Source organism: Neophocaena asiaeorientalis, unplaced genomic scaffold (genome assembly GCF_003031525.2).
Source record: "Neophocaena asiaeorientalis asiaeorientalis breed wild unplaced genomic scaffold, Neophocaena_asiaeorientalis_V1.1 scaffold461, whole genome shotgun sequence".
Classification (NCBI taxonomy): Eukaryota; Metazoa; Chordata; class Mammalia; order Artiodactyla; family Phocoenidae; genus Neophocaena; species Neophocaena asiaeorientalis.
In genome coordinates this window covers 2,726,361-2,742,530 of record NW_020173230.1, presented here as the reverse complement: position 1 = coordinate 2,742,530, position 16,170 = coordinate 2,726,361, and the positions used below count along the sequence as shown (strand labels likewise).

The 16,170-nt window shown below is 56.3% G+C and overlaps 2 protein-coding genes across 2 annotated transcripts in view; one reads left to right on the top strand and one right to left on the bottom strand.

Moving 5' to 3' along the window:
- EPHB4 (EPH receptor B4) overlaps nucleotides 1–6,664 on the top strand; it is a 17,082-nt gene extending 10,418 nt beyond the window's left edge. The window contains exons 12-17 of the mRNA XM_024745483.1: nucleotides 47–294; nucleotides 2,884–3,099; nucleotides 3,409–3,558; nucleotides 3,982–4,175; nucleotides 4,369–4,524; nucleotides 5,621–6,664. Coding sequence (XP_024601251.1) covers nucleotides 47–294; nucleotides 2,884–3,099; nucleotides 3,409–3,558; nucleotides 3,982–4,175; nucleotides 4,369–4,524; nucleotides 5,621–5,750 — 1,094 coding nt within the window. The 3' untranslated portion in view covers nucleotides 5,751–6,664. The remainder of the gene's footprint in view (nucleotides 1–46; nucleotides 295–2,883; nucleotides 3,100–3,408; nucleotides 3,559–3,981; nucleotides 4,176–4,368; nucleotides 4,525–5,620) is intronic.
- The window catches only part of LOC112399878 (zonadhesin-like), a 32,093-nt gene continuing 21,744 nt past the window's right edge, over nucleotides 5,822–16,170 (bottom strand). Inside the window, exons 30-43 of the mRNA XM_024745279.1 lie at nucleotides 14,874–15,085; nucleotides 14,215–14,356; nucleotides 13,629–13,876; nucleotides 12,998–13,127; nucleotides 12,630–12,804; nucleotides 12,144–12,317; nucleotides 11,740–11,879; nucleotides 11,114–11,313; nucleotides 10,873–11,011; nucleotides 10,222–10,362; nucleotides 9,195–9,294; nucleotides 9,054–9,091; nucleotides 6,137–6,153; nucleotides 5,822–5,911 (exon numbers count right to left, since the gene is read on the bottom strand). Coding sequence (XP_024601047.1) covers nucleotides 5,822–5,911; nucleotides 6,137–6,153; nucleotides 9,054–9,091; nucleotides 9,195–9,294; nucleotides 10,222–10,362; nucleotides 10,873–11,011; nucleotides 11,114–11,313; nucleotides 11,740–11,879; nucleotides 12,144–12,317; nucleotides 12,630–12,804; nucleotides 12,998–13,127; nucleotides 13,629–13,876; nucleotides 14,215–14,356; nucleotides 14,874–15,085 — 1,946 coding nt within the window. The remainder of the gene's footprint in view (nucleotides 5,912–6,136; nucleotides 6,154–9,053; nucleotides 9,092–9,194; nucleotides 9,295–10,221; nucleotides 10,363–10,872; nucleotides 11,012–11,113; nucleotides 11,314–11,739; nucleotides 11,880–12,143; nucleotides 12,318–12,629; nucleotides 12,805–12,997; nucleotides 13,128–13,628; nucleotides 13,877–14,214; nucleotides 14,357–14,873; nucleotides 15,086–16,170) is intronic.

Here is a 16,170-nt window from a genome sequence, read left to right as displayed (position 1 = left end):
GGGGGGGGCGGGACAGGAGAGCTGACCCTCGGCCTCCTTCCTGAAGGCGAGTTTGGGGAGGTGTGCCGGGGGCGGCTGAAGGCCCCAGGGAAGAAGGAGAGCTGTGTGGCCATCAAGACCCTGAAGGGCGGCTACACGGAGCGGCAGCGGCGGGAGTTCCTGAGCGAGGCCTCCATCATGGGCCAGTTCGAGCACCCCAACATCATCCGCCTGGAGGGCGTGGTCACCAACAGCGTGCCCGTCATGATTCTCACCGAGTTCATGGAGAACGGCGCCCTGGACTCCTTCCTGAGGGTGAGACCCCCTGCTCCCAGCCTTCCGCATCCACCCTGTGCTCCCGCAGTGCAACCAAGGAGCTCAGAACCCGGGACAGACAGTGGGTCCTGCATCACTGCCCCTCTACCCTTCATTCTCCACCAGGGAAGGTTGAGTCCTGGGATTGGTCTCCCTGTGGGGCCGGCTGACCCTGGGATATGGAGGGGTTGTCATCTGTCCTCGTGACAGATATTTACTGAGCGCCTCGTTGTGTACCAGCCACTGTACTGGGCCTCGGGGGATAGAGCCGTGAACATCTCTGCTCTTGGAGAGTTGGTGGCGTAATGGGGGAGACTGAAGATTAACAAGTACAAACAAGGTTTTACAAAAAGTAAACATGATTTCAGATGTGAAAAATATTAAACAGGATCATAGAAATGAGAGAGAAGAGCTCATTTTTGCTACCTTAACAAAATTGTATGAATTTTATTATTTTTTTAACTTTCCTATGCATCTTCTGTAAAAAACCAAAATTTTATTTTTTTTGGCCGCTTCACGCGGCGTGCGGAATTTCCCTGACCCGGGATTGAAGCCGCTCCCCCTGCAGTGGAAGTGCGGCGTCTTAACCACTGGACCACCAGGGAAGTCCCCAAAACGTTTTTCTACATAACAAAGTAACATTGCGTTTAACAGAATTACAACAATTCCTTGGTATCACCTAATGCCAACTTGATACTCATATTTCTCTAGTTGTCCCCAAAATGTCCCAGCATCCAGTTCAGGATCAAGCATTGCACCTGTGGTTATTGTTTTGAGCCTTTTCTACATCCAGGACAGTCCCTTGTTGGGGTTCCGATACACTGAAGGGCTGGGCCACTTGTCCACTTGAATGTCTTATCTTCGGGATTTATCGGATTCTTCCTTGTGGGGTCATCTAGCTTGTTTCTCTGTGTTTCCTGTAAGGGAAGCAATGTCTATTAATGTTGTACTAAGTTCAAAATTAAACGTCTGTGGCCAGCCTCCATCAGGGGGAGCCGTGTACTTCCCGTGGCACCGCATCAGGAGACACAGGCTACCCGGCTGCCAACACGAGGGATGCTGAGGCAGACCCTGGAGCACTGCCAGAATGGTCTGACCCTCCCTTGTGGATACGGGAGTCTGTTCCATTGTCCAGTTGCAGGAAAGGGAAGGGGGTCTATCTTAGAAGAGATGACGTTTGGGTAGATGAGAAAGCCAGCCATGAGAAGATGGGGGGAAGCGTGTCGGGGGCAGAGAGTAGCAACCCAGGGTGGGCGGAATCCCAGCCTGTTGAAGAAGCAGAAAGGCTGGTGAAGCTGAACCAGGTCAGCAGAGGAGTGATAGTGGATCACGTTGCGGTTGGCGGCTGGGCCTCGTGACCTTAGAAATTTGGATGTGATTAGAAGTCTGAGGGGAAGCTTTTCAGCAGGAGAGGGAGGTGATTTAAGGAGATCCCTCTGACGGATACTGGGGGATAGGAGCCGATGAGAACACTGGCATCATTCAGGCCATGGGGGCTGTAGTGAATGCGCAGAAGTGGTTGGTTTGGGGTGCGTTTTGGAGGCACAGTCAGCAGAACTTGCTGATGGATTGTAAGCCATGGATGCGGGAGACTCCGAGGTCTCTACCCTGAGCGTCTGGAAGTGAGTCCACCAGCTGAGATGTGAGGCGTGGGGTGGGTGCAGGCTTGGAGGATGGATTCAGAATTCGGTTTCTGAACTCTGTGTTGCTGGCCCTGGAGGGCTGCGGAGGGTCCCCTGCGTGCTAGCTGAACCCAGAAGGTGGGCTGAGTTAACTGTCCATGACTGGTTGGCTTACCCTGTGAGAGGCAACTCTATAAAGCTCAAGGTCGGGCTTTAGACCTTGGTTTTGGTGCCGTGGTCACTGATCACACCCAATTCCTCACTGTGCTCTTGCATCCTGCATACTGTTGGTCCAAGAGGGCTGAGCGAGACTGGCAGGTTCAGCACCAACGCACGCATCTCCGCCTGTCGAAGGACGGCTTCAGAGCACGCTCGTAACTGTCAGCGCTCTGTTGCTGTCAAATAAAGAGAACATAGATCAAAGGCATTTGTCGAGTATTTCCTGGATGTAAAGCACTATACTAGGTTAAAAGGAAGAAAATCTTAAAATGTCTCCTTATAATCTAATTATGAGAGACTGAAAGCAAATATTTGAAAGTGGGACAATTACAAGCATTGTGTCACGATACCATAGTAAGAGCTGAGAGAACTCAGGGTAAAAGAAAGGAGGGAGGGACTTCCCTGGCGGTCCAGTGGTTAAGACTCCGCACTCCCAATGCAGGGAGCCCGGGTTCGATACCTGGTCGGGGAACTAAGATCCCGCATGCACGACCAAAAAATAAAATAAAATAAACCGTCTATAGATTTCAAATAATAAAATTTAAAAATAAGAAAATAAATAAAAATACTTTTTTTTTTTTTTTTTTTTTAAAAAAAGGGGGTGGTTTACCTGGGATGTCAGCAGGCCAGTCCTACAGGTGGGTCTGTGAGTTGGGTCTGGGAGGGACAAATACTGTTTAGAACATGGAAGGAAGGGGGAGCGGTGGGGGAGCTGTCCGAACCACGCCCCCGCCATGTCCATCTCCAGCTGAACGACGGCCAGTTCACCGTCATCCAGCTCGTGGGCATGTTACGGGGCATCGCTTCGGGCATGCGGTACCTTGCTGAGATGAGCTACGTCCACCGAGACCTGGCTGCCCGCAACATCTTGGTCAACAGCAACCTCGTCTGCAAGGTTTCAGACTTTGGCCTCTCCCGATTCCTGGAGGAGAACTCTTCTGATCCCACCTACACGAGCTCTCTGGTGAGGCTGGGGCACAGGCATATGGACTAGGTTCTTAGGGCCAGGTGAGCAGGGCAGGTTGGAAAGTTGGGAGGCTGAGGGCTTGACAGCTCTGGTCCAAGACAGGATGTAAGAGTAGACCTTGTGGGGGCAGAGGGGGGCAGCTTAAGGAACCTGGCTACTGGGTGTCTAGGAAAAGAAGAGTCGGGGAGCTGGGTGTTTGGGTCCCAGAAAGAAAGGAGGCCTGAGCTGGGGGAAACGCAAAGGTGGGGGGCAGAATGCCTGAGTCCTGTGAGTCCCTCAGCTCACCTTTTCCTCCCCCATCTTTAGGGAGGAAAGATTCCCATCCGATGGACAGCCCCTGAGGCCATTGCGTTCCGGAAGTTCACATCTGCCAGTGATGCCTGGAGCTATGGGATTGTGATGTGGGAGGTCATGTCATTTGGGGAACGGCCATACTGGGATATGAGCAATCAGGATGTAAGTGTCCTACCAAGCTTTCCTGGAACGTCCTCTCTCTTGGGATATGGGGCGGTGGTGGGGGCGGGGGGTTGGTTCTCAGAGAGCTCATCACTGCTTGGTCCTTGAGGTGGTGAGGGTGGCGCTGTGAGGAGCTGATCTCTGTATCCAAGAGTTCAATACAGCCTATCTGGTCACAGAAGGACACAGTGATGGAGGGCAGCCTTGGGAAGTTACATGTCTGGATCATAACTCAAGCGCTTCTGGGACATTGAGCCACAGCCAGTGGCCTCGGCCCTGGCCAGGAGCACCCCCCAGAATTGCCCTTCTGGGGGGTGCTGTAGCAGCCATCCCAGCATCTGTTAAGTCGCCGTTTCCCTGGGGTCCTTTGGCAGCCTCGTTTTCCCTGACGTCCTCACCCAGTGCTTCTACCTGTCATTCCAGGTGATCAATGCCATTGAACAGGACTACCGGTTGCCCCCGCCCCCAGACTGCCCCACCTCCCTGCATCAGCTTATGCTGGACTGTTGGCAGAAAGACCGGAACGCGCGGCCCCGCTTCCCCCAGGTGGTCAGTGCCCTCGACAAGATGATCCGGAACCCTGCCAGCCTCAAAATCGTGGCCCGCGAGAATGGCGGGTGAGGACCCCAGAGGATGGGCCCTCTTTCCTGCACTCTGCCATCCCCTGAGAACCTCGCTTCCCCCTGAGAAGTATCCGTCCCTTTGGTGGTATGTGGGATGGTCCCTGTCCACCTCTCCAGGGCTGGGCTGTACGTCCTCACCCTGACACAGGCTGGTTCTCAGTGTGTCCTCCCCATCCTTGCCTCCCAGGGCCTCGCACCCCCTCCTGGATCAGCGGCAGCCTCACTACTCAGCTTTTGGCTCTGTGGGCGAGTGGCTTCGAGCCATCAAGATGGGAAGATACGAAGAAAGTTTTGCAGCCGCTGGGTTTGGCTCCTTCGAGCTGGTCAGCCAGATCTCCACTGAGTAAGTCATGGCAGGAGACGGAGGTGGGGGAGTGGTGAGGGCCAAGCAGCCAGGAGGGGTGGTGCCTGGGGACCAGAATCAGGCCCACAGTTTCAGCAGGGGCCTTTGGGGTCAACTCCTGGTGCCAACTCTGTTTTCTCAAGCCCCTCCCCTGCCAAAGCGGTAACAGCTGCAGGGGCTGAGAGCCCCAGGATTCTTCCCCGTCAGCTGTGCGTGCCTCACCCTCTTGCACCATCTCAGCCCGGGGCCATCTCACTCCCACCTCGCAATCTGTACGTATCTTCGTGCATCTGTCTGCATTCCAGACCCTGCTCTCACATTAACGACGTGTCAACTCTGGATGCTTTCCCACCCATAAAAGGAGAAGGTTGGACTAGGTTTTGGAGAGCCTTTCCAGCTTTAATGTTAAATGGTTTTATGATTCCAACGCCTCCCAAATACTGGTTTTCCCTAGCTGGCCTCTCCCTGGTCCTCCTTTCTGCCTTTGCATTTCTCTCCCAACGACTCTTCTTGCCCCAGGTTTGAATCACAGAAATAGAAGGAATATAAACCCAGACACAGAGGGTCCAGGAGGCCCTTCCTCTCCCTGGAAGGCAGGTCCCGGGCCAGTCTGCCCCACCAGGTCTGGGCATCTCCTCCCTGACTTGCTCTAGCCTCGCCTTGACACGGATTCCCTGACACGAGCTCTTGCCCTCCATTTCTCTCACCTCTTCTTTTTTCCTTATCCCCATCTCCCCGCATCAGGATGGGGCTGGGAGCAGTTTGTTTTTGTCCTCTCCCGCCCCTTCCTCTCCACCCACCCAGCGCTTTCTTTCCCTCTCTCTCTCTCTCTCTCTCTCTCTCTCTCTCAGCCCGCCCCACCTCCTGCATCTCGACCCCCGCGGGTACCTAGCCCCGCTCCTTACTGCGGCTGCGCAGAACTGTGGAGGCTCCTAAATCCTCCGGAAACTGACTGGCAACTATTGACGTCAGCCCCCTTCCCCGCCGGCCATTCTGATTGGCGGACAGTCCTGAGGCGAGGATGGGGTTTTGGTAGGAGAGCCGCCCGCCCGGGAGCCCAGTGGCCTCACCTTGCCGTTCGTTCATTCTTCCCCAGGGACCTGCTCCGAATCGGAGTCACTCTGGCGGGGCATCAGAAAAAAATCCTGGCCAGTGTCCAGCACATGAAGTCCCAGGCCAAGCCTGGAGCCTCAGGGGGGTCGGGGACACCAGCGCCCCAGTACTGACCTGCGCCTCCTCGCCTGGCCCCCCCAGCTCTGGAGCGGCAGGGACTCCCACGCTGGGGACACCGCTCCCCTTATTCCTGGGGCAGAATCGGGTGGGGACCCAAGAGGCTCCCATCCCCGGGCCCCACTGGATTGCACTTTGAACCCATGGGGGCGGGGAGCTGGAGAGAAGGGATTTGGGGATTCGGCCGTATGGGAGTGTAGAAATCAGACCCTCCCCAAGCGGGGGACCCCAAACTGAGGGTGTGGGAGCCCTTCCCTCGGGATTGGGTCTGACCAGAGGAAAAGAAGTGCCCAGAATCTGCCAACATCCCGGGGGTGGCTGGGCACAATCCCCACGGCCTCCCTCTGATCCCCAATTAGAGCCCCCAGGTGCCCCTCCTCACCTTGAAGGGCAGCGACCCTGCAGACCAAAGAGAAGGGGGGACTAGCCTGCGAATCGTGAGGCAGGAAGGGGTGGCACGGCCCAGTGACAAAATCATTGGACTTGGATGTCCCAACCTTGCTGCTGTCTCCACCGAATTCGGTTTTCCCTTGTAAATGCCCCTCCCCCATCTGCTGCCTTCATATTGAAGGTTTTTGAGTTTTATTTTTTGTTTTCGGTCTTATTTTTCCTTCCCTTTTTTTTTTTTTTTAATACCGTCCTTGTAACTTTTTGTGTTAGAGGGGACCTGTTTATCGCCTCCTTTGCCCAAGTTGAAACAGGGACCCATCGTTGTGTGTTTCCAGAACAGTGCCTTGGTCACACCACAACCCGACATTTCCCTGCCCCCCCAAGTACCCCTAAGCTGTGTCCATGAGGGGGTGTGGGGGGCAGTGGTGTTAGAAACAAGAGACAGACACTGGTGCTTGGAGGGGTTCTTAAATTATATTTAAAACAATTGTTTTGTATAAATAAAAGAAAATGGAAAGTGTCCAGGCTCTGGGGATGATTGGGAGTGGGGTGGGTGGGGGAATAGACTTCTGTGGAGGGTGGGGACTGGTGTGAAGGAGCTTTTGAGCCAGGCTGAGAGGGGTCGGAGGTCTGGAGACGGGGCTGGGTGCTTGGTTCCCAGCCCCACGGTGTGTTTGAGGTGGTAGGGTGGGGGCAGTGGAAGATAGTCATCGGCGGCTCCAGATGGCTCTGCCAATAGCCTGGGGCACCTCCGGGATGGGGTTGCCCTCCCTCCCCTGCCCTGGTTCCCTAGCCCTGGCAGGGGGCTTTGTGAGGCAGGGGAGGCCTTGAGCTCAGAGCCCGGCCCTACAGCCCCCTGAAGGGGGGAGGGGGGAATCTGGGGTGGAGGTCCAGTCACATGAAAGAGACAGATGTGGGCCAGATGTTGACAGCTGGGGTTGGTTTAGAGGCAATGTGGGGGGAGTGTCTGCATTGGCTGTGGAGGAGGGGCAGAGGCTGGAGTGGAGGACGTGGACCCCCCACAAGTACACACACACACACACACACACACACACACACACACACACACGTGTACAGACGCTGCGCTGGGTTGGGAGGACAATTCCCCCTTTCAAGATGCTGCCCAGGCAGGTTCTCCCAGCCTCTTGGGAAGGGAGGGGAAACCACCTGAGTATCTTCCCCTAACTTCTCCCTCCCAAACAGGAAGATGAGATGAGGATGGGGGTCAATGCCCTGAAGTCTTTCTCAGCATCTTTGGTTTCCCAGCCTGCCCGCCCCAGGGGACAACTGCAGGGGCAGCCCTGGACCGGGTCAGGTTTGTCAAGCTGGTGCAGCCCTGCCATTTCTGCATCTCAGCTGACCCCTGTTGTCGTGTTGGGGTCAGTACAGGACCCCAAATCAAAATCTCTGCCTCTCCCAGCCCAGGAAGCCTCCGGCAGTGATCCTGTCCCCAATTTCCTGCCTCTACAACTGCCTTTGGGAGTATAATACTCTGGAATCCTCTGTCCCCTCCCTCGATGACACGGCCCAGGTGTTGTACCCCTAAAAGGGGGTGGGTGGGAGTCCATCCTGCCGATGACAGCGGGGGTCTGGGTCCCCCTACTTCCTGAAGGAGGAAGTCTATCTCGAGAATGCTGGTCCAGGCCACCTCCTTCGCTGCCAGCCAGACATCCAGGCTAGATAAGGAGACCTTAGCTGGGTGAGGGGAGGAACCGAGATCAAGGGGGCAGGATATAGATGAAGAACAGAGAGGCAGAGGCTCAAAGAGCAGGAGAAGGGAGCTCAGTGCAGGCAGGCATGCCGCCGGGAGCCCCGTGATGCCCAGGTTAAAGCACGGCCAGTCCAGTTCCAGAATGCCTGAGCCTTCCTGTCACAAGCTCCAGAGTGTGAGCTGCTCCCCCCAGCTAAGGGGCTGGGTGGCCTGGCCAGGGACACCCCTCCCTTGGAGCCCATTCCCCAGCCAACGTGGGTCTTGCTTCCTTACATGAAGGTGGCTTGTGGGGTCGTTTGCAGGACAAGCACAGGATAAGGATTCCTTTCTAGAACCAGGGTCCTGCCTGTTTTGGCATCCCCTGTCCTTGGGGGTCCCACATCCCGAGCACCCCTAGTTGACAACCTTCTTTTTCTTAGAGCCCAAGCAGGATGTTCCACCCCTTCCCCCAGGACCTGCCAGGTGAGAGGCACGAGGCACAGGGGTCAGGGTGGGAATGTTTGCGCTTTGGCCTTTGGCTGAGGTGAGCTGCTCACTCCTAATAGGATGGAGCTCCAAACTCCTCCCAAGCCGGCCCTCAGACTCCACCCTCAGTTACCATAGGAACCCCAAGGTCCTTTCGGTCACAGGTCGGCCGGTTCACCCTTTGGAAAAAGCCGCATCCCCGGTCCTTAGCCTCTGCCCAGCGCCTTAGTCGCATCGTTAGAAATGTAAAACCTCAGGATCACCTTTCACTACCTGCCGGTGGGGAGCTCTGAGGCCGAGTCCGCCAAGAACAAGGATTCCTGGCGTGAAGACTTTTCTCCTGTATCCCCGAAGCCGGAGGGCGGGTGGCCCACCCTCACGTGGCTTTGTCTAAGGGACAGACAGCCCCTCACCTCCTCAGACCTCTGTTCCCCTCCCCTCTGGACGCTCTGTGGAGCCCCCAGCCCTAGACCCTCACACCCCGTCTCCCTCCTACTTCTCCCCTCAAGACCCCCCTCACAGAGCCTTTCTCTACCAGAATCATGTACAAATTCACATCTCAAAAATAAATAATTTTATGTCTCCTTCTTCTGTGGACAACTCAAAACTGAGCGACTTTGAAGGCATGATCTGGAGCAAAATCTGAGGAGAAAGCGAGGAAACCTTGTATTAGAAGCAGACTCGACTTCGCGGAGCCAAAGCTGTGGACGGTGGGGCTGGTGCTCACGGGTACCTGGCAGCTCGTCTCTGGTCTGGCTCTGCATTTTCTCCCTAGAGGGCGTGGGGAACAGACACCAGCTTGAAGGTCGGCGCCCGCTCCCCGTGTTTGCTCCCCTACCAGCCGCCCCTCCTCTTCCCCTTTCCTGAAACTCACCCCCTCCTTTTCCTGGAAATGCATTCTCTGGTCACTGCTGACACTATGACCAGCACAGGCACCAGCGATCCCAAGAGGATGACCGCAAAGTTGGAGGCTTCTGGGGCATGGGGAAGAGAAATAGGGATGTGGGATAGGAAGGGGTGGCAGAGACACTCCCTTTCAGTCCTCGGCCGCCACCCTGGAGGGACTGCATCCCCTACATCCCGGGTGGCTGTTTCTCCCTCAAGGAGGCTGCTGCTCCCAGGGGTTTCAAGGCCTTGGTGCTGCCCTCCTGCTTCTGGACACACAACTCCTATGAACCTTCTAAGGGGATGTTTATCCAGTTGGTCCCCTAGAGTCCAGGGTATTATGTCAGTCCGTGCTTCTCAAAGAGTAGCCCAGGCATCACTTCCATCGGTCACCTGGGAGCGTGTGAAAAATGCAGATCTCTGGGGCCCCCTCCAGACCTACTGGATCCAAATCTCTGGGGACGAGTCCCGGAATGAACAAGGTAGACAGCCCTGCTCCACCCCGATCTTAGGCACGAGGATAAAGTTGGAGAACCGCTGGCCCAGAGGCTCACAGGAATTACAGTTTGGGATGGAGAATACCAATAAAAGGTACTGGAGGCTCAGAGGGACACAAGGGAGGGGGATAACAGCAGGGTGAGGCATACAGATCTCAGAAGTGGGGAGCTCAGGATCAGACAGAAGATTCCAGAGTGTGTGTGGGTAGGAGATGGGCAAAGGGACTCTGAGATCCTTGAAGGACACTGATCCGGCTAATCTGTAGGGATCATATTATATTATTATATTTCATATAGTAATATACCACATTAATACTATACTATCTATTATACATCTATAATAGATATTATAGGTTAATACTATATATATGGGATAATTCTGCGGCCATTGTTTGTGGGGAAGGGGCTGTGAGGATACAGGCTGGGATGAAGGATACAGGCTGGGATACAGGCTGTGAGGATACAGCCTGGGATGAAGGATACAGGCTGTGAGGATACAGGCTGGGATGAAGTTCTTGCCTGGCTTTTCGGGGGGTGGCACAGCCCGAGGCTCCGTGCAGAGGTGTCCCCCGTAACCAAACTCACACTCACAGGTGAAGTGGGTTCCCTGCTCCTGGCAGCGACCATCATTCTGACAGGGGTTCTGTAGGCACGGGCTGTCTGCAAGGATGGAAGGGGTTGGGAGGGGGGTTCTGAGAGGGGCTTCTCCACAGCCAGGGAGAGGGGCCTGGGGGCTGGGACGCCAGGGAAGAAAGCAGCAGCTGACAGAGACTCGCCAGGGTCTGCTGGCCGGGTTTCCAGTCCTGGCTCTACACTCCCTGAGCTCTGGGGAAACTGCTTACCCTCTCTGAACTCCATTTTCTTTACCTATAAAGTGGGGATGCTGTGCGTACCCCCAGGTGGTGAGTAAGGACTAAAGGAGATCCTGGGAAGCTAACGCTCGGCAAAGGGCCCAGCACAGTGCCCGGCAGAGAGCAGAGGCTCAGAGAAGGCAGGGCCTGTGCCTTTGCCCCTCCCGAAAAAGACAGAGTGGGATCGCATGGCACGAATTTCCTGACACTGATGAGATGGAGTCCCAGGCACAGGACTGGAAGGGACGCTCCTCGGTCCAGGGACACCTCCACCCTCACCCCCACCCCAGCCCGCTGTCAAGGGCCGGTCCGGGCTCACCTCGGAAGCAGCCACGAGTGAGGTTCCCCAGGGTGCACATCTCCCCAGGGCTGCAGCTGAGGGGCTCACACAGCAGGACCCCCGCGCTGGCACAGGTGCAGCGCTGGGAGCAATCCTCGGTCACGAAGCTGTCACCCTGCTGGAGAGGGAGAAGGGGCGGGAGGTGGTGAGGTTCTGGTTCACCTCCAGAGTCTGACTCTCCTTGCCTGCTCTCCCGAGGCCTCCCACTTCCAGCCCGGACCTGGTAGTAGATGCCATTGTTGGTGCAGCCGCAGTGGGCCAGGGGGAGGCTCTGGGCACCACTGTAGATGTAGCCTGGGAGGCTGGCACAGCCCTCCACACAGGGGCCCTTGCAGTCCCTGGGAGCTGCCAGGGCGGCACAGGTGGCTGGGCAGGGTGTCATACAGCTCTGATAGACGGTATTGGCTGGACACGGCAAGGCTGAGGGGACAGAGTCATAGTCAGAAGGTGGCTGCGCTGGGGCTGGCCCCCCACGTATGGGCAACGAGGTCACCCAACAGAGCACAGAGCTTGGTAGAGGCAGGGGAGCCAGAAGAGTGGACCAGCTTTACGTGTCTTTTAGTCTGTGACACCAGCTCATGAGGTGGAGCGAGGATGGGCAACGGCTAGAAGGAGCAGGACGGGGTGACGGGGTGACAGGGTGACGGGGCTGAGGCTTCGGGTGAGGGCACAGAAGGAGTTAGCTCGGGAGGGCGTTGACAAGGGGAAAGTTCAGGGCTGGGGGAAGCAAGGCAGGAAGCCAAGGTGCGGGTACCGGTGGGGGCTCAGAGCGGAGCAGAGGGCGGAAATGGCCGGGGGCGGGGGAGGAGGCCAGGAGCCCGCTGCTGGGGAAGGTCAGGGCCTCACCGCAGTGGGTGTGGTTCCGCCAGCTGACCGGGGTGGCGCCCACCTCCTGGCAGATGATGGCGTACCCGCTGAGGACCTGGCAACGCCGCTCGTCCTGCTCTTTGGGGTCCCGGGCGGCACACAGATCAGACACACAGTGCCTGGGGGGATGGCAGGGACAGTTGGGTGCTGTCAGAGAGGGGGAGGCAAGGAGACCCGGCCCCACAGAAGAGGCCCTGGAAGCCCCACCAGGCAGTGTGTGTGTGCGTGTGTGTGTGTGTGCGTGTGTGTGTGTGTGTGTGTGTGTGTGAGAGACAAGGTACCAAGGCCACAGAGAGAACTGTGCCCAACAGAGAGCCGATCAGAGAACAGGCCCCAGGACCTGGAGAAAGGCCATTCCCACGTGTCCTGGGTCCCCGACTCACTCCAGGAAGGGTTCCGGGGCCACAGGCTGGTGGCAGGCAGCGAAGGGGCCCTGGGGGTCCACCAGCACACTACATGCCCGTGTGTGCTCGATGAGCTCCAGCTGCTCCGGGCTGCATTCTGACACATGAAAGCCTGACGCCTCCTCTTCTTTCACTTCCTCCTCTTGTACCTCCCTGGGAGAGAGATAGTGAAGGGCCAGGTGAGGCCCACCATGGCTGTGAACTTAGGAAGAACTGGGGGGCGGGGGGAGGGGAGGGGAGGGCTCGGGCATAGACCGGGATCCACAGGGCAGGTGCCCCACAGTCAGTGGGAGGGGAAAGAAACGATGGGATTAGGAGAATCAGGCCAGTCTGAGCCCTTGACCTCGGGGTTCCTCCTCCGCTGAGGATATGGGGGTGAGCAGGGTGTAAACAGATACTGCCGTGTCGCTCATCCGCCCTCCAGCCCAGGCTGGGCCTCCCTGCTCAGAGCCCCAGCCCTTTCACCTTGAGAAGCGGGGGAGGCCTCCCTTGGTCTTCTTCACCTCCCAACTGTTGCCAAAGACAAGGAGGTTCTGGGTGAGGGCACCGTTGGGCAGCATAAAATCATTCCTCTTGTTCTGGTCGTAGTTGCCGCACAGGCCGCGCACAAGCCTCCGGTACGTGATGGGCAGGGAGATCACTGCAGGAGGAAGGGGTCCCAGAATCGAAACTCCCCACCTCGTCACTTCCCACCCCTCCTGGGTCCTCCCCTGGAGCTCGGGGGCCCCACTCCCAGGCAGAGGTCTTTTCACTACGCTCGGCCCAAGACGTGGTTTTCCCTACCCCCATCCTTGGAATGTCCCTTCGGCCCTCCGGTCCCCACGCTTAGGTACCTGCATTGTTCTTTCCATTGAAGCTGATGACCAGCTCAAAGTCTGTGATCAGATACAGGCGATGGCCTCGCATGGTGACCCGCAGCTGGTCGTTGGGCTCGTAGGGGATGGTCATCTTCTGACCGTTGACCTGGAGAAGGCAGACAGGAGCCGCACGGAGGCCTGAATCAAGGTGACCCTCTGCCGCTTTGGCCTCTGTCTCTCTGCACATCTTGGTACCTCTCGGTGCCGTCATTCCGGGGAACAAGATACCGCAGGAAGCTTTGCTACCCCGAGTGGCAAAGGCCTCCCTGAGGTCTGCTCCTATTGCAGCCTCAGCCCCTTCCTTGCAAAGAAACTGGCAGGTGGGTGCCCTGGTACTTCTTCAGCACAGCTCCACCCTCACACTGCATGAGTTTCCCTTCTCTCTCTCCCCCTGCCTCTCTCCCACCTTGTGTGTAATCCCACTGCCCTCCTCTGCCCTCCCCGCCCCCCAAGGAGGTGAGTGTGGCACTGATTCTGATTTCCAAAACTAGGCAGCCTCTGCTGGGACCTTCCCAGGGAACACAGAGTCCTGGCTTCACCTGCTCCAGGTGGCCTCCCATGGCCCAACCTGCCTCCCCAGACCCTCCCGGCCTGGCCTGGCTCTTACTACAAGTCCCAGTTCCGTCTGGAGCTGGACTGTGTAGCCGTAGACCGTCACGATGATTTCGTGCAGGAAGATGGGGTTGAAGGATGGATACACCTTGTTGCGGCCCTCCACGACCAAGGGCTCCACCCCATCAGGGAGCACGTCCAAGGTCTTGATCAGAAAGTAGGTCATGCGGCCCTGGAAGCGGTAGCTGAAGCCATCAAACGTGTGGTAACTGGGGTCCCCATAAATTGTGCATTGCTCCGACTCTGAAAAGAAGGGCCAACGCTGAGAAGGCGCCCTGAGTGATGTAACTGCCCCAGAGCCCCTCACCTGCCTGGGGCCTCCTGTCACCTTCCCTCTTAGCCCTGGGCTCCCCGTGGACTTGATCTTCCACTTTCTCCCTCTCCCATCTTGAGAGGATCTCCTTGTCTGGTTCCCTCTTTTTGCACTTAAGATAGCAGATCCCAGAGAGGATCATGCAGGCGACCAGGGAGCTGGTAAGAGCCTGAGAGCCTAGGCCCACTCCTGCCCACGCCGGGTCCCTCCCTCTCCAGAGTCCCCAGCCTCGGCCCCTCTGGCTCCACCTCCCCGAGGGCCCCCTTACTCTCGGGTGCGCAGTAGTCTTTGCCGTCCTTGTTGGCCTGGCACTGGGAGCCCGAGGGGCAGGTGAAGGGCCAGCACTGAATGGCGCCCGCTCTGCAGGCACACCTCTTGGAGCAGCCTCCGGAGAACCAGGACTTACCCGCCTGCAGACGCCGCAGGAAGAACGGGGAGTGAGAAGGGAAGGGCCAGCTCTCTTTCCTCGACGACTTCAGCCTAAGCCTACAGTCTGATGGCTCACTTGGCACGGGCCAGAGGCATTCCCAGTGCCATCTGCACCCTTATGGACCTGTACCGCCCCCTAGAGGCATTGTTTTCGGGGTGTCTCACACAGGCTGCTCAGGAGGTACTGCTGAACCTGTCTTACAGATGAGGAAACTGAGGTCACAGAGGTCCCCTGACTCGTGAGTGGTACCATCAGGATTCATATCAAAGCCACCGTACCGGCTGCATCCCTGTGGTTTGCATTTCTCAGTCCCCAAACCCAAACCATGCACCCTCTAGCCCAGACCTGGCAGGAGGCCACCCTGCCCCATCACCAGCCTTCACACCCGGGGCCAGCGGTAGAGGCGTGGGTGGCCCAGGCCGAGAGAGGCACAGGAAAGGAGAACATGGCATCCCGAAGGTGTGTTGCCCCCACCCCTACTTCCTGCCCCCACTCACAGGGAGGGAGTTGCCCTGGGCGTCCCTGCAGCTGCACTGGCTCCTGGGCACACACTGCCGTCCACTGAGCACGTAGCCGGGCTCACAGACACAGCCCTCCTCGCAGGTGGACGGCACTCTGGAGCCTTTGCACTGGCCTTCTGTGTCCCAGCAGGAAGGAGGGCAGGAGGGAACGCAGGTGGTGTAGACGCTGTGGGCGGAGCAGTCCAGAGCTGGAGGGGGCGGGGGGGAAACATTGACTGAGTGTGGGCTGTGTGCTGGCTCCGAGGACAGAAGAGAGCAAGAATTGGTTCTCCCCGCTCAGCGTGGGAATCCGGGGTCAGCCCGCAGCCGCAGCAGCGCGACCCTGGTGCATCTGGTCAGCAAGCATGTGACTGGCGTATGTGTGTGTGTACGAGGTGTGACAGGAGCACAGGGCAGGGAGGTATCCACTGTACTGGAGGAGCTAAATAAAGCCCTTTAAGTAGAAGTAGTTGCAAACAAATGGAACTGCTCACAGATGGGAAGATGTCAGTCTTCCCTAAGTTAATTTAATTATTATTTAGTTTTTTGGCGGCGCCACGCGCCATGTGGGATCTTAGTTCCCCGACCAGGGATCGAACTTGTGCCCCCCATGGAAGCGCAGAATCCTAACCACTGGACTGCCAGGAAAGTCCCTCCCTAATTATACATTTAATACGATACCCCCAAAATACACCAACAGGATTTTGTTTTGTTTTTTAATAGGACAAGATGATATTAACGTGGAAATGAGGATCTAAACAAAGCAGTAAAGCTGGGAAAATTCTAAAACAAACCAAAAAAAACCTGGGGAAAAAAAAACCCAGCAGTAGGTAGTGTACGTCCTTACCAGAAATCTAAACACTATCTAAACTCTCAATGACCACATCATTGTGCTGCTGGTAAATGAAGATAAATGGAGCAGTGGAAGCGGAGAAAAAGGCCCAGAGAGGGATCCAAATACGTGTGGGAATTTAATATAAATCATGGCATCTGAGTCAGTGGAAAAAGAGAGAATGGTCATTTAATAATACTGGGAAAAAATAAACACAAAGTTGATTCAGTTCTCATCCTACACACCAGGATAAATCCCCATGGATCAAACATTTAAATGTAAAAAAAAAAGAAACAATACAAATACTAGAGCAAAACACAGGCAAATTCTTTTTTAACTTCAGAGTGGGGAAGCCGTTTGTAACTAAGGCTCAAACTGCAGAAGCCATAAAACAGAGATTATTATATTTGACCTCACAAATACATACATACATATATATATATATATATATATATTTTTTTT